The 18,890-nt window shown below is 43.5% G+C and overlaps 1 protein-coding gene across 1 annotated transcript in view; it reads right to left on the reverse strand.

Annotated features, from left to right (window-relative positions):
* Nucleotides 1–18,890, reverse strand: part of RPTOR (regulatory associated protein of MTOR complex 1) — a 312,090-nt gene that overhangs the window by 15,518 nt on the left and 277,682 nt on the right. The window contains 1 exon segment of the mRNA XM_033138999.1: nucleotides 3,172–3,278. Coding sequence (XP_032994890.1) covers nucleotides 3,172–3,278 — 107 coding nt within the window.

Here is an 18,890-nt window from a genome sequence, read left to right on the forward strand (position 1 = left end):
CATTTGCTTCATAAAAAATATTAGATTAACAGTTTACTGGAGATAAAAATCTGGCAATCCTAGATTCAAATGGAACTGTGGCTGCATAGAGGTTCTGCAAGTTAAGAGACTTTTGTGACTCCAAATCAACTCTATTGTAGACTCCCAGAGGGTTGAGAAAGGGCCACAATGGTGTCTATTAAATTATTTCAAATCAGACTATAATCCAGATTAAAGTTCCATCCACAGCATGCCACAGGCAAAGAGCAGAATCTGTGGATAAAAGGTGCATATGGAACATATAGTTCCAGTTGACTGATATTACTGAGTGAAGTTTCAGGTTGCAAAGGAAAGCAATTTTGACTTGGGCGATGGCGGGAGTATTTCTGCAATCTGTTTGCCAACAAGATCTTTTCTGCACCTAATGTTGCATGTAGAATTTCAGCTCCATCCAACAACTGAGTTTAGTAATATGTAAACAGCATCTTGGCAGCTATTCAGGTAACTTTGTCAATTTGGAACGTGATGACACTTGGGGGAAGCAAGTGAATTTTCTACCATGAAGCTCATATGCAAATTAGTGTTCCATCCAATTAGTGGAATGGAGCCTTGAACTAGAAGTCTGGCAAGTGGACCCAGGCATCTTTCTCATTGTGGTAACCTGCCAAATGAGGAAGTGTTCAGATTTGACCTGTTATTTGCACTAACAGCCAGGATCGGTAAGGATTGGATGTCGCAACAGGCCAAGAGGATTCCCTCTGGTCCCAAGAAGCTTCCAAGTCTAACCTGACTCCGCAGCCTGAGAAAACCCAAAGCACAGATGCACTGCTCTCACAGTGCTCATCCCTGCTTACCCATGTGCCAACTTGATTTCCTGTTTGAACCCTTCGCTTGGCTTAGTTGGTGCGTGCTTGCTGCAGACCACCATTCCTGGCTGATATCTAATAACCCAAATAAGCTATGGCAGCAGTGGCTAACCCCCAAGCTGGGGGCCTGATGCACTCTCCCAAGTCCCTGGCAGCAAAAAGAAGGGGGGGGGGTCACAGTGCTGGGGCAAATAGATAGATTTAAGCTTCTTCCCACCCCACCCCCCAGTCCAGTTCCCTGATGGAGATGTAAACTGTGTCCACTCTAGTGATCAGGTCAATCATTTAATGGACGGGGAGGGAGCATGTCTCTGCTGTGAAGACAGCATCACACATGGGAGTGTAGTCTAGCTGTACCTGGTGCCACCATGCAGCTTTGGGAGGGTTGGGTCAAGAGTGAATGCAGACCTTGGGCCAAAAAAGGTCATCCACTCCAGGGATGCAGACTAGTTCTGATGAGATTTTATTGTACCAACTGTGCTAGATCATCACAGCTGTTGAATCAATAGAAGTGTCATTCCAAATTTTCTCTTTCTCCAAGGAAACCATTAAACTAGTAACCAACTATTCTAAAATTGCCCCCCACATCTGTTTCAAGTATATATAAGCCCACCCACCCTCCCACAATCTATGATGATTCTCACCATCTCCTACCAACCTAGTACCCAACATATTCTCAGTGGCTCAAATACTGGGCAGCAGGCATTTCTGAATATGACTACTATGTTTCTGCTGCTCTGGGTTTTGCAGTATGATTAAGTCTTGATCCTCTGAATCACTGCAAAAACCAATTTGCACTGTTTAAGAAATAAAATGCCTTTAAGATGCTCTCCGTACAATCATTAATCATTCTAATTTAAAATATTTTCACCCTGCTGATTTCTGATGTTCTCTAATTTGCACAGATAAAATAATATTTGAAAATAATTAAGATTAGCATAGGCTTAGTTGTGCTGCATTGCTGGGTCAAAGTGCCATAATTAATGTTCATCCAGAGGTAATTAATTTCCAAAAGATTTGTAGACTAGACTTTATTTCCCACAGCAGCTTAGACAGAGATGTTACCTCTCATTATGTGGCTGAAGAGGTGGCTTGATTTAATGGTAACTGACGTGAATGCACATGTGGTGTGTTTTTTTGCGAAGGTGAGTGGCACGATAGCTCAAACAACAAGGCGGCTAAAACTGCTCTGTTCCATGTCAGTCTCCATGCCTATAGAATAGGAGGAACAAGGCCGGCTCTGTCATGCTGTGAAAGTGTAGTAGGTGACTTTAGGTGGCAGATAGAGAGGAATGGTGTTGGGAGGCGGCTACCAAAGGCAGATAGATGCTATAAGGGACTTTAAGGCTTGCCAACTAGTCAGTTTCTAGCACACATAGACAGGGTTGGCCCAGACACTGCTCTGTGCATTCAATATAGTGAATTTAAATTTGCTGTCACTCAGCCTCTGCCATTGTAAGCTGGATCTTCTTAGTCCTGGCAGTGAATGACAGCCAGGAAGAAGCTTGGCTGGCTTGTTGTTCCACTGTGGGATGTGTCAGCTGCCTGCACTCCTAAAGTTTCCTTGGATCATGGTTAGAGATGCATGTGAAGAAAAGGATGGGAGCTCACCACTGCCAAGCAAGAGAAGGAAGAACAGCTCAAAGAAAAGCTACAGCCAGCAACAGCCAATCAGGGCCAGCTTCCTGTGCCATTGTGTGCATGTGTGTGAATGCATACATGAGAGAAAGTGCTTGTCTGTATGCTTCTTGTCTGTGTCTGCATGAGAGATGGTATTAGTGCATCTTTGCTTCTTTTATCTGTCATGTGCACAGTGTTGTTTTTTTCCTAGAAAAAAAGGTGCCAGTACTACATACTGTTGAGTACCACCAGAAAAAAACACAGCATGTGCATATATATGTAAGAGAGAATGCAATTTTGCATTGTGCCTGTGTAAATGACTAAGGGGTCTTTGTAACATTTCCTACATTGTTAAATTCCTTGATCACATAATGCATGATCTGTAGTTTGTGTGTTGGTTGACTTTATTGAGCTATGTATTCTGCATGTATTTCCTTCAGCACTTTAGATTGTCCTTGGTCCAGATGTTCACAGGAAATGATGTTTCAAGGCTCAGGCTGAAAGTGCTTGAGCTGGTCCCAAATTTCACCCCACATAAACTGTTTGACATCCATGGAGCAGCATTTCCACAGACACCTTCTGTATTGTATTGAGTTCAGGAATTATCTCATTAACAAGTAGCCTTTTGAGCGGCGAAATCAGCAGCACAAGACATTTCTCTGTTTCGGATTGTACCAGATCTATAAGCAATATATATTGTGGTTACCTGAACTTTCATTTCTCGGTCTGTATCCCAGATTCTTATAATTCGTACATCTCCAGAAGTCATGAGAAGGCCAGTTTCTTGTTCCCAGTCCACCACCATCCCTGCTCCTGAGGAAAGAAAAAGGTGCGCCATACAGATTTATACTTGGTACACGTGGACAGATGAAATAAGTCAGAACATGGTGGGAATGAAATCTTCCAGAAAAGCAGAGCAATCCAACACAATGAGTGCACCGTGCATCAATGTTAGAATGTGGTAGGTACTGTGGACTTTGGGAAGTGGCAAGTTTTGAGGAAAAAATATAGAGGGGTGCAGGGTTGTTGGTGGTGGCAGACTTCAACAGTGGTTTCTAGTTGGTTTCATTTGAATGGTTTTATTCACAGGAGTCACAAACTGCTTGTATGATACACAAAAGTGAGGGGAAAGTGTTTTAGTAATTATCTGTTCCCCTGCTTTTGTTCCCAGGGAAGAAAAAGACCATTCCTCTCCAATATAGCCATAAGGTTTTTCTTTTGTTTTGCTTTTATTACATAGAGATAAGCAGTAAATTGCATTAGGCATGGAAATACTCAAATGAATTTGTTGCAGTGATACGACCTTCTCTTGTTTCTAATCAACAAAATCCAATGCAACATGTGTTTTTTCTCTGGTTTCTGCACCTGGGCTCCTTTGTAAGGAGGTTGGGCTGCGATGACAAATGGCTCTGAAACAATTTAGGATTCATAGCAGTCTCTTCCTTAACCCAACAAGGCAGCAGTTGATTCTTCCTGCCAACAACACAGTATCACTTCCACCAGGGCCTTTTATAGGACAACAAAACAGAACCCAAATACAGTAATGACTAATGCACCAATCTTCTGAAAGGGAAGTACTATGAAAAGTATCCAGCCCTACAAAAAAGACCAGATATCTAGTCAAAAGATAAAAGCAAACTCTTGCATTTTTAAATCTTTTAACAGCAAAAACACGTTCCACTCCCTTAGATACTAACTGCCACCATAAGGGCAGTAGCACCATAAAGCAGGGTGACATTTATTTATTAATTCAATGCATTTCTATACTGCTTTGTACTGAGTATGTTTTCGAAGCGGGGTACAGCAAAATAATAAAATCATACAATAAAAACTATTAGTTGTATTAAACCAAGGTCTATATACAACTCTATATAAACAGCGAATGGTATCAAAAGTCAATGAGAGATCATGCAGAAGTTGCAGGGTCGTACATCCCATGCCCCTCTCCTGATAAAGATAATTCATCAGGGCAACCAAGGAAGATTCAGTCCCCGTAACAGGCCTAAGTCCAGACTGGAACGTGTCTAGAGATAATCAGTATCCTCCAAGAGTGCCTGAAGCTGGGGACATCAAGACATAACAGCAGCACAAACATTCTACCTAGTGCTATAAACACAAGCACCTATTAAGCGTCTTGTAGGACAAAAAAAAGGGGGGGGAAGCTACTTCTCTTGCCTGTCTTGGATCGTCACCTGCTAGAGGTGCCGTTGCTGCACATCACATTGCAGATCCTGATTTAATCAGGGGGTTGGATTAAATGACCCACAGTCCCTTTCCAACTCTGTGATATAGGGGATGATCAAGGTATATGCTCTGAAAGCATCTTCCTAATTATCTTTGTCTTCATTCCCTTCATCTAGTGGCGATGCCCAGGCCCACTTTAATGTTTCTTGTGGCCTGCTGGAACTGCCGGCTGCCAAAACACCTGAGCAAGTATGGAACTTGGGGGGGCTGCCCTTGGGCCCTTCGTTTGCTCTTACTGCAAGAAATGAGGGGTGTAGGATGGGTGGAAGAACGTGGCAGCAAAACGGACAGTGCATATTTTTATCTGGACGTACAAACTTATTGTTTCTTCAGCTTCCTTGGCAACTTGGAGGGGTGCTACAGATTCAGAGCAAGCAAAAAGGCGGCAGTTTAGATTATAAGCACCTCTAAAGCATTTTGCGTTTGTCATCCTGTTTATGGTCCGTATGACAAGATAAACCCAGCAGGCTTGAGATGGATGATGCCTTTTCATCTTAAGCAGGCAGCACTCTAGGAAGAGATGCTTAAGCTGCCAGTTTCTCAGTCATTCAAACTTACATTTCAGCACAAGAATCTTAACACTGCTTCAGCAGCAACATAATCTGCAGACCACACATACACAATATGTGGATTTTTCTCCTTGCTTGTATGGCATGGCACCTTTGTTTACTTAGTGTTTGGAGGAAGTTGTCAGGTAGATGAGTCTGACTGTAGACTAGATGGACTGGTGGGTAATCACAATGTCCTGGAGGGAACTAAGCTGCCTATGATTGATGCTTTTATAGCTTTTTGGATCAACTACTGTAATGTCTCTTTGTGGGGCTCCATGGAAGTGTGGAGCTATTCTGCTCTCACATCTTCCCAGAAGCAAAGTAAAATAAAGTGTTCAATATTTAACTGCCTCGTGAACAGAATGCTAAATAAAGGAGGAAGGATTTAAATTCCTAGCTCTGCCATGGTCTGGGTGACCTTGAGTAAGACATCTGCTCTTGCCCAAGTCTCACTTATTACAACTGTAAAATGGGGTTAATAAAGCAATTATCTCTCCTTTTATGGGAAGGGAAGCACAAAAAGAATGTTCATCATACATCACTTAAAAGGAGTTGGCTCTCTTGAAAGGTTTAACTGTGTGGAATGAACAAGACTCTACTCTTTAGTGGACGATATACAGATTTCTTCCTGAGGACTAATGAAAAATGAAAGCCTCTGCAAACACAGGTGAGAAGGATTCCCTTCTTTATGCTGCTCTATAAAAATGGAAGCAGTCACTATCTGAGCAGTGGGGGTTCTGCTGAATCTTTAGCAGTGAATGACAAATATTGCTTCTCAATATGCTTATTTGCCTTTTGCCTCCTTCCCCAGTCACTTGTGTTTTATGAGAACTGCCTTCCTCCGTAAGTACTGTAGTGTGTTCTGGATTCTCAGCTGCTTTCTGTTCACTAAATCTTGACAACTTCCTTGGCAACTATGCTCAAGAGGAAGTGACCTGGCCTGTTCCCACATAGTTCCAGGCAAACGATGCTGTCAGTGGTAACAACCATTTTACAATATAAGGAAGCAGGGGAACCCTTTTTGGCCCTTGATAGAATATAGAATATGCTCCTCCTCCATGTAGTGACATGGAGGTTTATGTACCGGTAGCTCTTGCCACCAGAGGGTGCCCATGTGCTGAGAACTTGGATGTCACAGCATCCCTCCACTCTCAAAGGATTGCAGCAGACAAGCGGAATCTGAGATGTTTAAGATGTGTTTTTAAAACCATTCATGAGACATGAAAAGCCAAAAAAGATCTATGGAGACAGCCGCCCTTTGCATTAAATCTAACTCATTCATAATTGCATAAATATACATCAACATCAAAAAAACTAAGATCATGGCCACTGGTCCCATCACCTCCTGGCAAATAGAAGGGGAAGAAATGGAGGCAGTGAGAGATTTCACTTTCTTGGGTTCCATGATCACTGCAGATGGTGACAGCAGTCACGAAATTAGAAGACGCCTGCTTCTTGGGAGAAAAGCAATGACAAACCTAGACAGCATCTTAAAAAGCAAAGACATCACCTTGCCGACAAAGGTCCGTATAGTTAAAGCTATGGTTTTTCCAGTAGTAATGTACGGAAGTGAGAGCTGGACCATCAAGAAGGCTGATCGCCGAAGAATTGATGCTTTTGAATTATGGTGCTGGAGGAGACTCTTGAGAGTCCCATGGACTGCAAGAAGATCAAACCTATCCATTCTCAAGGAAATCGGCCCTGAGTGCTCACTAGAAGGACAGATCCTGAAGTTGAGGCTCCAGTACTTTGGCCACCTCATGAGAAGAGAAGACTCCTTAGAAAAGACCCTGATGTTGGGAAAGATTGAGGGCACAAGGAGAAGGGGACGACAGAGGATGAGATGGTTGGACAGTATTCTCGAAGCTACTAACATGAGTTTGGCCAAACTGCGGGAGGCAGTGAAGGATAGGCGTGCCTGGCGTGCTCTGGTCCATGGGGTCACGAAGAGTCGGACACGACTGAACGACTGAACAACAACACATAGAATGCTATGAAATGCTAATAGAAAATGCTACATGATGATGAGCAAAGTAGCTTGTGTGCATTACCCACTTCAGGGCAAACGAATGTTTATTAAAGTAGGCCTGAGGTTTCCAGTGGTTTTCAAAGAGGGAACTATCATAGCATTATTGACTCATGTTTACATCTCAAGTTCCTTGCGTCTTGCGGATCAGAGGCTTGTTGACGAATCTTGATTTCATTTTAATTAAAAAAAGAAAACCAACCTTTCCATGGGATTGGGGGAGGTGGGGCACAGAGTCAAGAAGATAGATCTTTTGGAGCCTTTCCAAACAATGTTCTTGCAAACAATAAAATCTGTGTGCAATTAGTTGTTTCTTATTTGTTCCAGGAGTCCAAATGCCTGTTTGCAAAACAGTGCTCTCTGTTGCAAGGATATTGCATTTTTTTCAGCACTCAAATAGCAGTATTAGTTCATGTGAAAATGCATCCATAGTTGCGAGCAGAGTGTGAAGTGTGACAGCATAAGCATCACAGACACCGACTGAAGAGGACTAGTAACACCAACAGAGAGAAGTGAGTCTCCCCTGCTTCCATGGCTGTATTATTTTAGAGACATTTTCATTTCTTTATATAAATTATTGCTCTTTCACTTCCTTATATGCTCAGCGTTCCTCTGCTGTACAACTCGAATGCACAAACACCATCCCTTCCTCTTCACAGCAATGTCCTCCCATGTTGTGAACTGTCTTTATATATTTATATATCTCCTGATTTTACACACACAGCAGCACAACATAACACAACATAAACCAACCTTTGAAACTGGTTGTTTAAGATCTTTGTCAGAAGCCTCTCTCTGCATACCCCTATCTTTGAAAGTGAGGAGTGTGCCTACTGGCAATAGGGCTCTCTCAGCAGTGATGCTTCAGTTGTTTTTCTCCCCTTATCCATTCATGTGGTGCTAGATTTGATGGTCTTTACTCAGCATCTTTTTGCTTTCCAGTGTGTTTTGTGTTACAGCTGGTTTAACATCTATCTGCTGGTGATGTTTGATTGCATTTGTTAGCATTTTAATATTTGTTGTGGTTTCTGATTGTGATGTTGTGAAGCTCCCCCAGATCCAACCTTCCCCTCCATGACATTCCCACAGGGCTCATGATGCAAGGTACTGCTCAGGTACTAGAGACCTTGCTGCTATGTGCTCATGGGGAAATCTGTAATGGAGCCTATTGCCACAATTTGTTCCCAAAGAGGCAAGGTTCACGACAGCTGACATATTCTCACAGACAAGGCATGCCATGCCGTACACCACAGAAAAGAATTTCCATCTTATTTCTATAAGGCATTACATGAAGTTGAGTGCACAAGACACATGGCAGAAAGCTAATTTAAAAAATAATTCCTCTTGGCATTTTCATGCAAGTTCTGCGTGGTATAGAAGGGTATATTTTAAAACATGTCAGCCACTGGAACTGGATTCCCCCAAAGTCAGAGATGCATCTCAGTGGAATAGTTCCCTGCATATGTTTCAGCAAAGAACCCTGGCATCAGAAGCAGATGCATTCCAAATACATTCTATTTAAATAATGTTTCCACCCCATCCCCTCTCCCAAAATGATTGCTGTATCACAGTCTTTGTCTAACTGGCATTTTGATTAGTTCAGAAATGTGTGCACAGGCCACAACACAACAGTATCCAAGAAAAGGGAAGCTGATCTTCTATACACCCCCCCCCTCCGGGCTGATAAATGAGCCATGTCCCTGTTTTAATTTCCAGGCAACAGTGGGGAGGCTGCATTACCTCATTATTCATTAATTCCTGAAAATGCCCCTTCAAGTGACACTCCTGTGCCAAGCATCACCCAAATGACAAAAGAAGACTCTCTAGAACACCAGGAGCCTTAATTTACCTAGTGAAAAGTGCCTCAAAATAGAGCTGCAGCTCCCCTAATTACTTTATTTTCATAAAAGACCTGACCTCTCTCAAGGCATCATGCTCTGTCTCTGACTACAGAGGCACAACATAAGTTAATCCCACAGACCAATCAATGCTGGGATTCACCTGCTGCCTTTAAAAAAAGAATAACACATCACCTCCTCATGAGACTCCTTCTGTCTCATCCACATCATGGTGGATGCTGGTTCTGATACAGCACAAACATGGCATGACATGCGGTTCTCCTAGAGGATTTCTGCCCCACAAAGCAGAGTTACTAAGGTCTCTCCTAGCTGGAGCTTTAACACTGCCTTTTAAGTTCAAAATGTTTCCCTTACAAAAACAAAACTCCTTATTGTGTTCCTTACTTAGTAGTATTCCTGTTCTCTGCCCTGCTTCTCTCCTTGCCCCCCCACGTCATCCCTCCAGCTTTCTCACCCCTTACTCTAAAAAAACAAACCCAAAAAAGTACAAGACCCGATAACTTTTATGAGCTCCTGGGCTGGGGGAAGCTCCTAATCCAGTCCCAGTCCTTGCCTGGAGCTTCTTTGATTTTGAATATTTATTTAATTTATAAGTTGGATTTTTAAGCACTGCTTACTTTAAGTGTCAGATTGAAGGGAATCAGACCCTCAGACTTGACTAGGGAAATCTGTTATTAATGTCTTTTGTGGCTTTTGTTTTGCTAATTAGCAGCCTCATGGGACTGCTTTGAAGAGTGTGGAAGTGGTGCTCAGGGAGATTTGTAATTCTTTCCTTCCATACCCTACCCCTAAAGCAAACTCCCCCCTCTGCTATAACTGGGGTGGAGAAGACAGAAGTGGACAGCAGCTCTCCCACTGAGCTAATAGTGGGAGGTGGGCAGATAGGAGAAGAACTGCATTGGAGAAAAAGCCATGGGATAGTGTTTAATAAATCTCTTTTCTCCTGGAGTACTACTTCCCCACTCTTCAAAGCAGCCCCATGGGACCGCTAATTAGCAAATAAACTACAAAAGATCCTAATCACAGTTATTCCAGGTCAAGTCTGGTTTGGACCTTAGAATGCATTCATTTCCTAGAAGCAATTGATGAAGATCCCTGGTAAATTTCGATGGTTGTTGGAAGCACGGATGGGAGGTCTGGAGCACACTTTCTGTTAGTTGTGAGACTGAGGCAAGATGGAGGATAGCCTAAGAGGATCCAACGACTGTCCAGGGCACATTTACCACATTTGCTAAACTCCTTCAAATATCAGTACACTAACAAAAAGCAAACCCATTCACAGACAGCCCTGCATTGCCTTTAGCCATCAACCAGTGAGCGAGGAGAAATGAGGCTGGACCACATGGTTATGCCATTGTGGTAGATACTATTGGTTGCAATCTCACATCCCCAAATGGAGCTTTTCTCACTTTTTTGTTACATTTGACATAGAATAATGAACCAGAGACAGGTTTAGTCACATTTATCAGATGGGATGGCAGTGCCTTTGCAGTTTATAATCTGGAGCAAATATTTCTGTACTTTTTGCAGTCATTTTGCCACTCTGAAACTCTCCAACTCCTCACAGAAAGAAATGTGTTCTCAAAGACCTCAACAGGTGTGCCAGGCTGGCTCTGAAGCGGAGCTATCTATCTGTGTGCCCCTAACAGATTGTTGCTTCCAAAGCATCATCAGTATTGATTCTCTATGGTGGTTGCAATAAGCTGGTCTGGTGCTCAGCATATCAAAAGGAAACCCCCTCAGCCTCCACCCTTACTAATTTTAGCTTTGTCAGCTTGCCAGCAAGTTTCTACAAAAGATGGGGTGCTCATAGTAATCCATTGTATTTGCACGTTCTTCTCCGTTGCTTCCCAATAACCAGAGAAAGTTTAAAGGGCCCCCCACCTAAGAGAACCCTGAATCACAGAACACACAGCCACCTTTGTTCTGATAATCACTGCAGACACATTCCAGCCCTTATCAACTAGTGAATATTAATAATTCATACAGCGCCTAAGAAGATTACATCAGCTTTCTAACACATACCACACATACCATGTCCTGTTGTGCCAGCCATCTGTCACTATCTCAAAAGCTGAAGCAACAGAGAAGGATTTCAAGTCCCAACCCTCCACAGGTTTTTTCCCCACAGTCTCAGTCTATAGAGCTAAATACATGCTTTACTGTAGGATGGAAATGTTCAAAACCTTTTCCAGACAATTGATCGCCAAAGGCGGAAACCAACTTTCCAGATTGAAACAAGGTCACACCTGCCATTTACTTTCACTCAGCATCCCATAATTACAAATCAAAGAAATGTAGCAGTCAACAAAGACAGAGGCATTTTACGAAGAGATGCTCAAACATTCCAGACCATCTCTTGAACTGTATGAGTGTAATGGTGGTGGCCGAGAAGCTGCTGTACCCTGAGTATGGCTGGCCTGCTGCGATCCTTGTTTAAAGTGATCACACAACAATATTGCCTCTGCATATCTTGAAAACTTTCCAATTTCCATATTTTGTGACCAGGCTCCCAAAGCGAAGGAAAATGCACAAATCTCCGCCCTTTGCCTTTCTTCCACGTGGACACTTGAGGCCCATCTTGACAGGATATCAGATGTAGAAGCCCACACTGCATAGTACAGACAAGCAATACAAAGCAAGGAATGGGATGGCCAGGAGAAGCTAAGATGCCTCCAAGAATTAACAGGACCCAGGAGATGTTAGAAGGAATGCCATTTTAAAAACAACAACACATATGATTAGAAGGACCACCCCTCCCACGCTGATTGTAGGTAAGAGGAAAGAGAGCACTCACCTCCCTGTTTACTTCTGTCAAGATAGATTGAAACCCTTCGGGCCAGACCTGTGAGAAGACAGGGATTAAGGGGTTGATGCTAAGGGTAAGTTGGTCAGCCAAAGCAAAACAAATTTTTAAAAAAGGATTAGGAAAAGCAACCCAAAAGGAACAGAAAAGAACACAGTTAGAGAGAAGCAGTAGCAGCAGAGAGGCCTCCATTCAGGGAAGGAAGGAAGGAAGGAAGGAAGACGAGTAGCTTGATCACAGCAGCCATCCTAGGAAGCCATTAGCCATGGGGAGGAAAGCAAGACCGGTCTTCTTTTGCTCATGTGCTCAAATCCCGATCAGAAGGGCCCTGCTATACTCTACCTAGAATGAAAGGCACTTCACTGTCAGCGGAGGAGTGAGAAAGGAAAGCTGCGCTCCAAATGACCCTTCATCCAAAAAAAAAAAACCCAAAAAGAAACCCGACACCCTGTGAGGGGAGAGGTGAATCCAAACAGCCAAACAATGTGCTGCTCAGGCCTCACTCTGAGCCACCAGCTCAGCTGTGAACCAACGCAGTAGGCACCAACAAAGCACACTTCAATGATTTGCTAATGAGCACTCATTCAGAGAGGAAGGACAATTTACAGAGGACTCTGCTCAAACAACTGTTTAAGTGGGGGAAATTAGCAGTACAAGGGGATTTATTTGAAGTCATCAGGAAGAAGGCTGGATAATGAGAGGAGCTGCAGGGTGGCGGAGGCAGCACAGTTGTTAAGGACAGGGCAGCTTAGGCACATGCTGAGCCTAGCTGCCCTTGGTTTGCCCACGGAACTCTAGAAAGAGAACCTGCTTGACCTTTTCCAGGGCAGGACTTGCAAAAGCCACTCTCAAACACCATGGGCTCACCTTTAAAACAAGCCCCAAAACTGGGAGGAAGTAAAGCAGTGGTGATGGATGCACGCAAAGAGGTCAGAGATGCACCAGTTGGAGGTGACAGCCCATTCTCTCCACTGAAAGGCATCACTTGTTCTGTATGGTAGTCTGAGAGCACCAGCCAGAGTACTTTATTTATTTACATTTATATGCCACCTTTTTTTCTCCTTGGCTAGATGGACTGCCTACCTGACCTCAGGGAAAGATGTTCCTTATGCTGTTGCTCTTCCTTTCTCTCCTAACTGGTAATACACAGGATGTGGTTATGCTGATGGGAACTGCCATGTCCTTCCCCTACCAGTTTACAGACTGACCTGGGAGCCTGCATTATGCTTTCTGTTAAACCACTCACCTTAAACATCCTCTTTGTAAAAAAGAAAAGAAAAAAAGTTACTCTGTCTATTCCATGTGAAACCTTGCATGCAATCCACACAAACCAGGACCTTTTGAAATAGTATCTGAAACCACAAAACAGACACCTGTGGGAGTAGCATCCTCTCAGGAATCACCTTGAGACTGTAACCTACTGAAGCACTAACTTGCACAACGCTTGCCCTGCTTTTATATCTTTCACATTTCCCCATGTCACCCTTCTCACTGGTTCAACTGCTAACACACACACACACACACACACACACACACAAAGAAAACCTGGAGAATAAAGGGTCCATCTCTTGTTATGAGGAACAGACCTGCTTGGCCAAAACAGCCAAGTGCTGAATTTATTCGGATGTTAATTTCAGCAACTTCCCCCCCCCCCACCTCTTTCAGAGTGGTACAATATGAACTGTGCCTGCACTGTTTCTGGTGGTGCCTGGGTGCTTTCATTAAAATGGTCATTATATCAACACCAATTCAGCACCAGCCTGGAGCTGACTCATAATGTGCATAGATTCTGTGGTTCCCTCCACCCCCTGCCTGATTCTCTAGTGCTCACACAGTTGTTCTAATCTTCACATGATCCAAAATATTACAACTTTGCATAATGTGAAATTTGCTCCTGTCTTTCTTAGACCTAATCCTTTAACTTTTAGATGGACAATGGATGTATTTGGTAGATTTAAGCCAGGAAAGGGCATAACCAATGCTAAGAAAAAAGCCTTTTGCAGTACGTAGTCAGTACAGAGCTGAAGCCTTTGGGTTTCCTATATATAGGCAAATGAATGTTTTCCTCGAGAATTACACACACTTTTATAAGATTCCTTTCCTTCCATCCCTTTTAATCCACTCCAGCCTGTTCTTCACAAATGAGAAAGCTTTCACAAAGAGGTCAGGTCCACCCACTCCTTTAAGTGTGTCCTCTGCTCCTGCTGTTCATTCAATCCCCTTGTGAGGTCAGTGACCCATTTTTCATCAAGATGATTACATCACCAACTAAGGATTAGGAGATGGAGGAGAAAGATGGATGAAAAACAACCAACAGCAGAGGATGCTAAAATTCAGGTATCGTTCCACTGGCCATGTAAAAAAGAGGAAGGAGGAGGAAGTACCATACACATAATTGAGGCCACAAGCACAATGATCTCAGAGAGGCAGGAGTCAGATTACAGCCCTGTGCCAAACTGTACCAGCAGTCTCCACAGCAAAGGCCAGCACTTCTAACAATAATTTCATTTCTACAGAGGACTCATTTAATTCACCCTGCACCTTTGCACAGAGTGAATTTAACTAACCCTCTCATTCCCACAGCAATATGCATAGGTAGTAACAAAATCAAGGACTGAAAGAGAAATTTAATAGTTCTGTAAAGGAAGCACAATCACTCTCCCTTAGTGCTGTTTCTTATTCCCCGAAACAGTGAGGAAATTACTGGGAGAAAATCCAAGCCATAGTGGAAATCAGAAACAACAGTCACAAGGGACCTGCGTGACTCTTCAGTACAGAATTCATTTGCTCATGCTATAGAAAAGTGTGAAAAGGGGATGATCAGGAACAGCTGATCTTTACTATCAAAAAACAAACCATTGCCTATTACCCAGACTAGGCTGCATCTGTAAATCAATGTTTCATGGGTATATTTTTCATGTCAATATGTTGGTTTGCTCTGCTCTCATAACTCTTAAATGTTTTATTTTTAATTTTTTGATGCCTGAACGTTGTTTAAAAGGAGTTGTCACATGGGCAGGTTTTTCTTGTCTTCTCATCTTTTGAACTGCAGCCACAGACAACAGCAGTGGCAGACACTTCAAAGGAAGAGCCAAGGATACAATTGGATTTGACTGCACACACCAGCCTCTATGCTGGAGTCCAAGGGTTAAGGCAACATTTGCTTGTACACATTTTATTGAACTGAATCAATGAAATGTCACTTCTCTTCAGCCTCAGACTTTTTTTTTGGTAGTGACTCAAAACAATAAAAATGAATTATTTTAAGATAAGAGATGATAGCTAAACAGAGTATATTTTTAGCCAAAAACGGGAACTCTCATTCAGAATTTATAACAAAGGGCTTATAGGCTGTTAACATCAGAACTGAGGATATCAGAGTACAGCAATACATATCAAGTTGTGTCCATGTGATAGGAGGTTCTCGCCTTATCTTAAACCTTTTAAAGCAGGATTAGGGAACCTATGGGCCTCCAAATGTTGCTACACTACAACTCCCATCATCCCTGAACCATTGGTCATGCTGGCAGGGGCTGATGGGAGTTGAAGTTCAACATTAACTGGAAGGCCACAAGTTCTCCACCTACTTTAAAGGAATTACAGGGGTTAGAAAACTACATTTCTAGTTTAACTTATTGATTGTTGAGAGAAGCAATGTATTGGCTATCAGACTATGAGTATCTTAGATGAATATTTTCAAATTTTAGTTATGAAGTTTGCTTGTCTATTTTTGTGAAGTGAAATGTAACACAGGATTTATCAGATTTTCTTTGGACTTCAAAGCCAGCTCTCAAATATTATTGCCAGCGTTGGACGCAGTATCATTAATATTAGCCTCCCGCAAACTGGTGTCCTCCACATTTTGCATTACAAATCCAATAACCCCTAAGCCTTGGCCACACTGATTGGGGATGATGGGGTTGGCTGTTTAATAATAATAATAATAATAATAATAATAATAATAATACAGTAATAATAATTTATTATTTGTACCCTGCCCATCTGGCTGGGTTTCCCCAGCCACTCTGGGCGGCTTCCAACAAAGATTGAAAATACATTAAAATGTCACACATTAAAAACTTCCCTAAACAGGGCTGCCTTCAGATGTCTTCTAAATGTCAGGTAGTTGTTTATCTCTTTGACATCTGAAGGGAGGGCGTTCCACAGGGCGGGCGCCACTACTGAGAAGGCCCTCTGCCTGGTTCCCTGTAGCTTTGCTTCTCGCAGTGAGGGAACCGCCAGAAGGCCCTTAGCGCTGGACCTCAGTGTCCGGGCAGAACGATGGGGGTGGAGATGCTCCTTCAGGTATACTGGGACAAGGCCATTTAGGGCTTTAAAGGTCAACAACAACACTTTGAATTTTGCTTGGAAACATACTGGGAGCTAATGTAGGTCTTTCAGGACCGGTGTTATATGGTCTTGGCGGCCACCCCCAGTCACCAGTCTAGTAGCCCCATGTAGAGCGCATTGCAGTAGTCCAAGCGGGAGATAACTAGAGCATGCACTGCTCTGGCGAGACAATCCGCGGGCAGGTAGGGTCTCAGCCTGCGTACCAGATGGAGCTGGTAGACAGCTGTCCTGGACACAGAAGTGACCTGAGCCTCAATGGACAGCTGTGAGTCCAAAATGACTCCCAGGCTGCGCACCTGGTGCTTCAGGGGCACAGTTACCCCATTCAGGACCAGGGAGTCCTCCACACCAGCCCGCCCCCTGTCCCCCAAGAACAGTACTTCTGTCTTGTCAGGATTCAACCTCAATCCATTAGCCACCATCCATCATCCAACCTCCTCCAGGCACTCACTGCCTTCACTGGTTCTGATTTGAAAGAGAGGTAGAGCTGGGTATCACCCGCATATTGATGGACACCCAGCCCAAACCCCCTGATGATCTCTCCCAGTGGCTTCATGTAGATGTTAAAAAGCATGGGGGAGAGGACGGAACCCTGAAGCACCCCACAAGTGAGGGCCCAGGGGTCTGAACACTCACCCCCCCACACCACTTTCTGGACACGGCCCATGAGGAAGGAGCGGAACCACTGTATAACAATGCCCCCAGCTCCTCTAGACAGTCCAGAAGGATGTTATGGTTGATTGTATCAAAGGCTGTTGAGAGATCCAGCAGAACTAGGAAACAGGAACTAGGAAACAGCTCTCACCTTTGTCCCTAGCCCACCAGAGATCATCAACCAGCGCGACAAAGGCAGTTTCAGTCCCATGATGAGGCCTGAATCCTGACTGGAAGGGATCAAAATGGTCTGCTTCTTCCAAGCGTGCCTGAAGTTGTTCAGTAACCACCCGCTCAATCACCTTGCCCAAGAATGGAAGATTTGAGACTGGGTGATAGTTGGCCATATTGGCCGGGTCTAAAGACGTTTTTTAAAGAAGCGGTTTAATGACTGCCTCTTTCAGCAGGTCTGGGAATGCACCCTCACAGAGGGAAGCATTCACCACCCCACAGAGCCCATCACCCAGCCCTTCCCGGCTTGCTTTTATTAGCCAGGATGGGCAAAGATCAAGGAGACAGGTAGTTGGTTTCATGTGTCCAAGCAGCCTGTCCACATCATCGGTGGTAACGGGTTGAAATTGATTCCATGCAACTTGACCAGACAGGGCTCTAGCACTCTCTTACCCCGGCCCTGCTCCCATGGTGGTATCTACCTCCTTCCGAATCTGAGCAACTTTATCTGCAAAAAACTTTGCAAAAGCATTGCAGGAGATCTTGGGATCCCTATCAGGCCCCAATGACAAAGGTGGTTTCAATATTGCAAACCACCTGAAAGAGTCTCCTGCTGCTATTTTCTGCAGATGCAATAGAGGCAGAGAAGAAAGTCTTCTTCGCCGTCGCTATCACCACTTGGTAGGCTCGATGTTCAGCTCTAACCCGTGTCCGGTCCGATTCAGAATTAGTTTTGTGCCACTGGCGCTCTAGCTGTCTCAATGATTCTATACATATTCCATTTAAATTAGCCTTTTTGCTTAGTGCATTTGTACTTGAAGTATTTGCTAATGTAACTGTGTGTGTGTGTGTGTGTGTGTGTGTGGCACAAACCTTACAAATATGCTAAAATTAAGATACAGTGGTACCTCGGGTTAAGAACTTAATTCGTTCTGGAGGTCCGTTCTTAATCTGAAACTGTTTTTAACCTGAGGTACCACTTTAGCTAATGGGGCCTCCCGCTGCCGCCACGCCGCCACCCCGCGATTTCTGTTCTCATCCTGAAGCAAAGTTCTTAACTCGAGGTACTATTTCTGGGTTAGCAGAGTCTGTAACCTCAAGCGTCTGTAACCTGAATCGTCTGTAACCCGAGGTAGCACTGTAATTTCTTTCTAGATTTTCTGATTGCAAATTCTGGATAAATTCATTGGTTTAGGTGGTGATAAGTCATAAAAAATAACAGAAAAATGGGAGAAGTGTGTGTCATGGAGCATAAGGAAGTCTAACAAAGTTCTAATTTCTCCTATGATGACTAATTCAGTGCTTGTTTATATGTATATGTATATGTATATGTATATACACATACACACCCTCATATTTTTGGTGTGCCTACTTTGCAGGTGCCCTAAGCAGCACATATTAAGTCTACCTACTGGGTAATCCAGCACTGGCTATGCTGATTCTCAAATATGTGCTTTCAAGATGCTTTAGGGTGAGATGTGTGTTTAATGAACATCAAGTAAGCTTTAAAGCTTGGTAAAGGGACTGTGAGGACAAGACCTGGAGAGATCAACAAGATTTGACTTTGGCACTCTACTCTCCACCCAAAGCAGCAGAGGGAGTTCAAGAACCACAAGATAAGCATCTTTTAGCTGCTTCCCCATTGCTCTTATTGGCAATATTCCTGTAAATGGCAGGATTTCACTCACAGCAATGTTTATAGCAGACATCTAACTTCCCATACTTTATGACTGGTTCTGTGCACATGTAATGGCGCGCTACAGA

The sequence above is a fragment of the Lacerta agilis genome, chromosome 2 (genome assembly GCF_009819535.1).
Source record: "Lacerta agilis isolate rLacAgi1 chromosome 2, rLacAgi1.pri, whole genome shotgun sequence".
NCBI lineage: Eukaryota > Metazoa > Chordata > Lepidosauria > Squamata > Lacertidae > Lacerta > Lacerta agilis.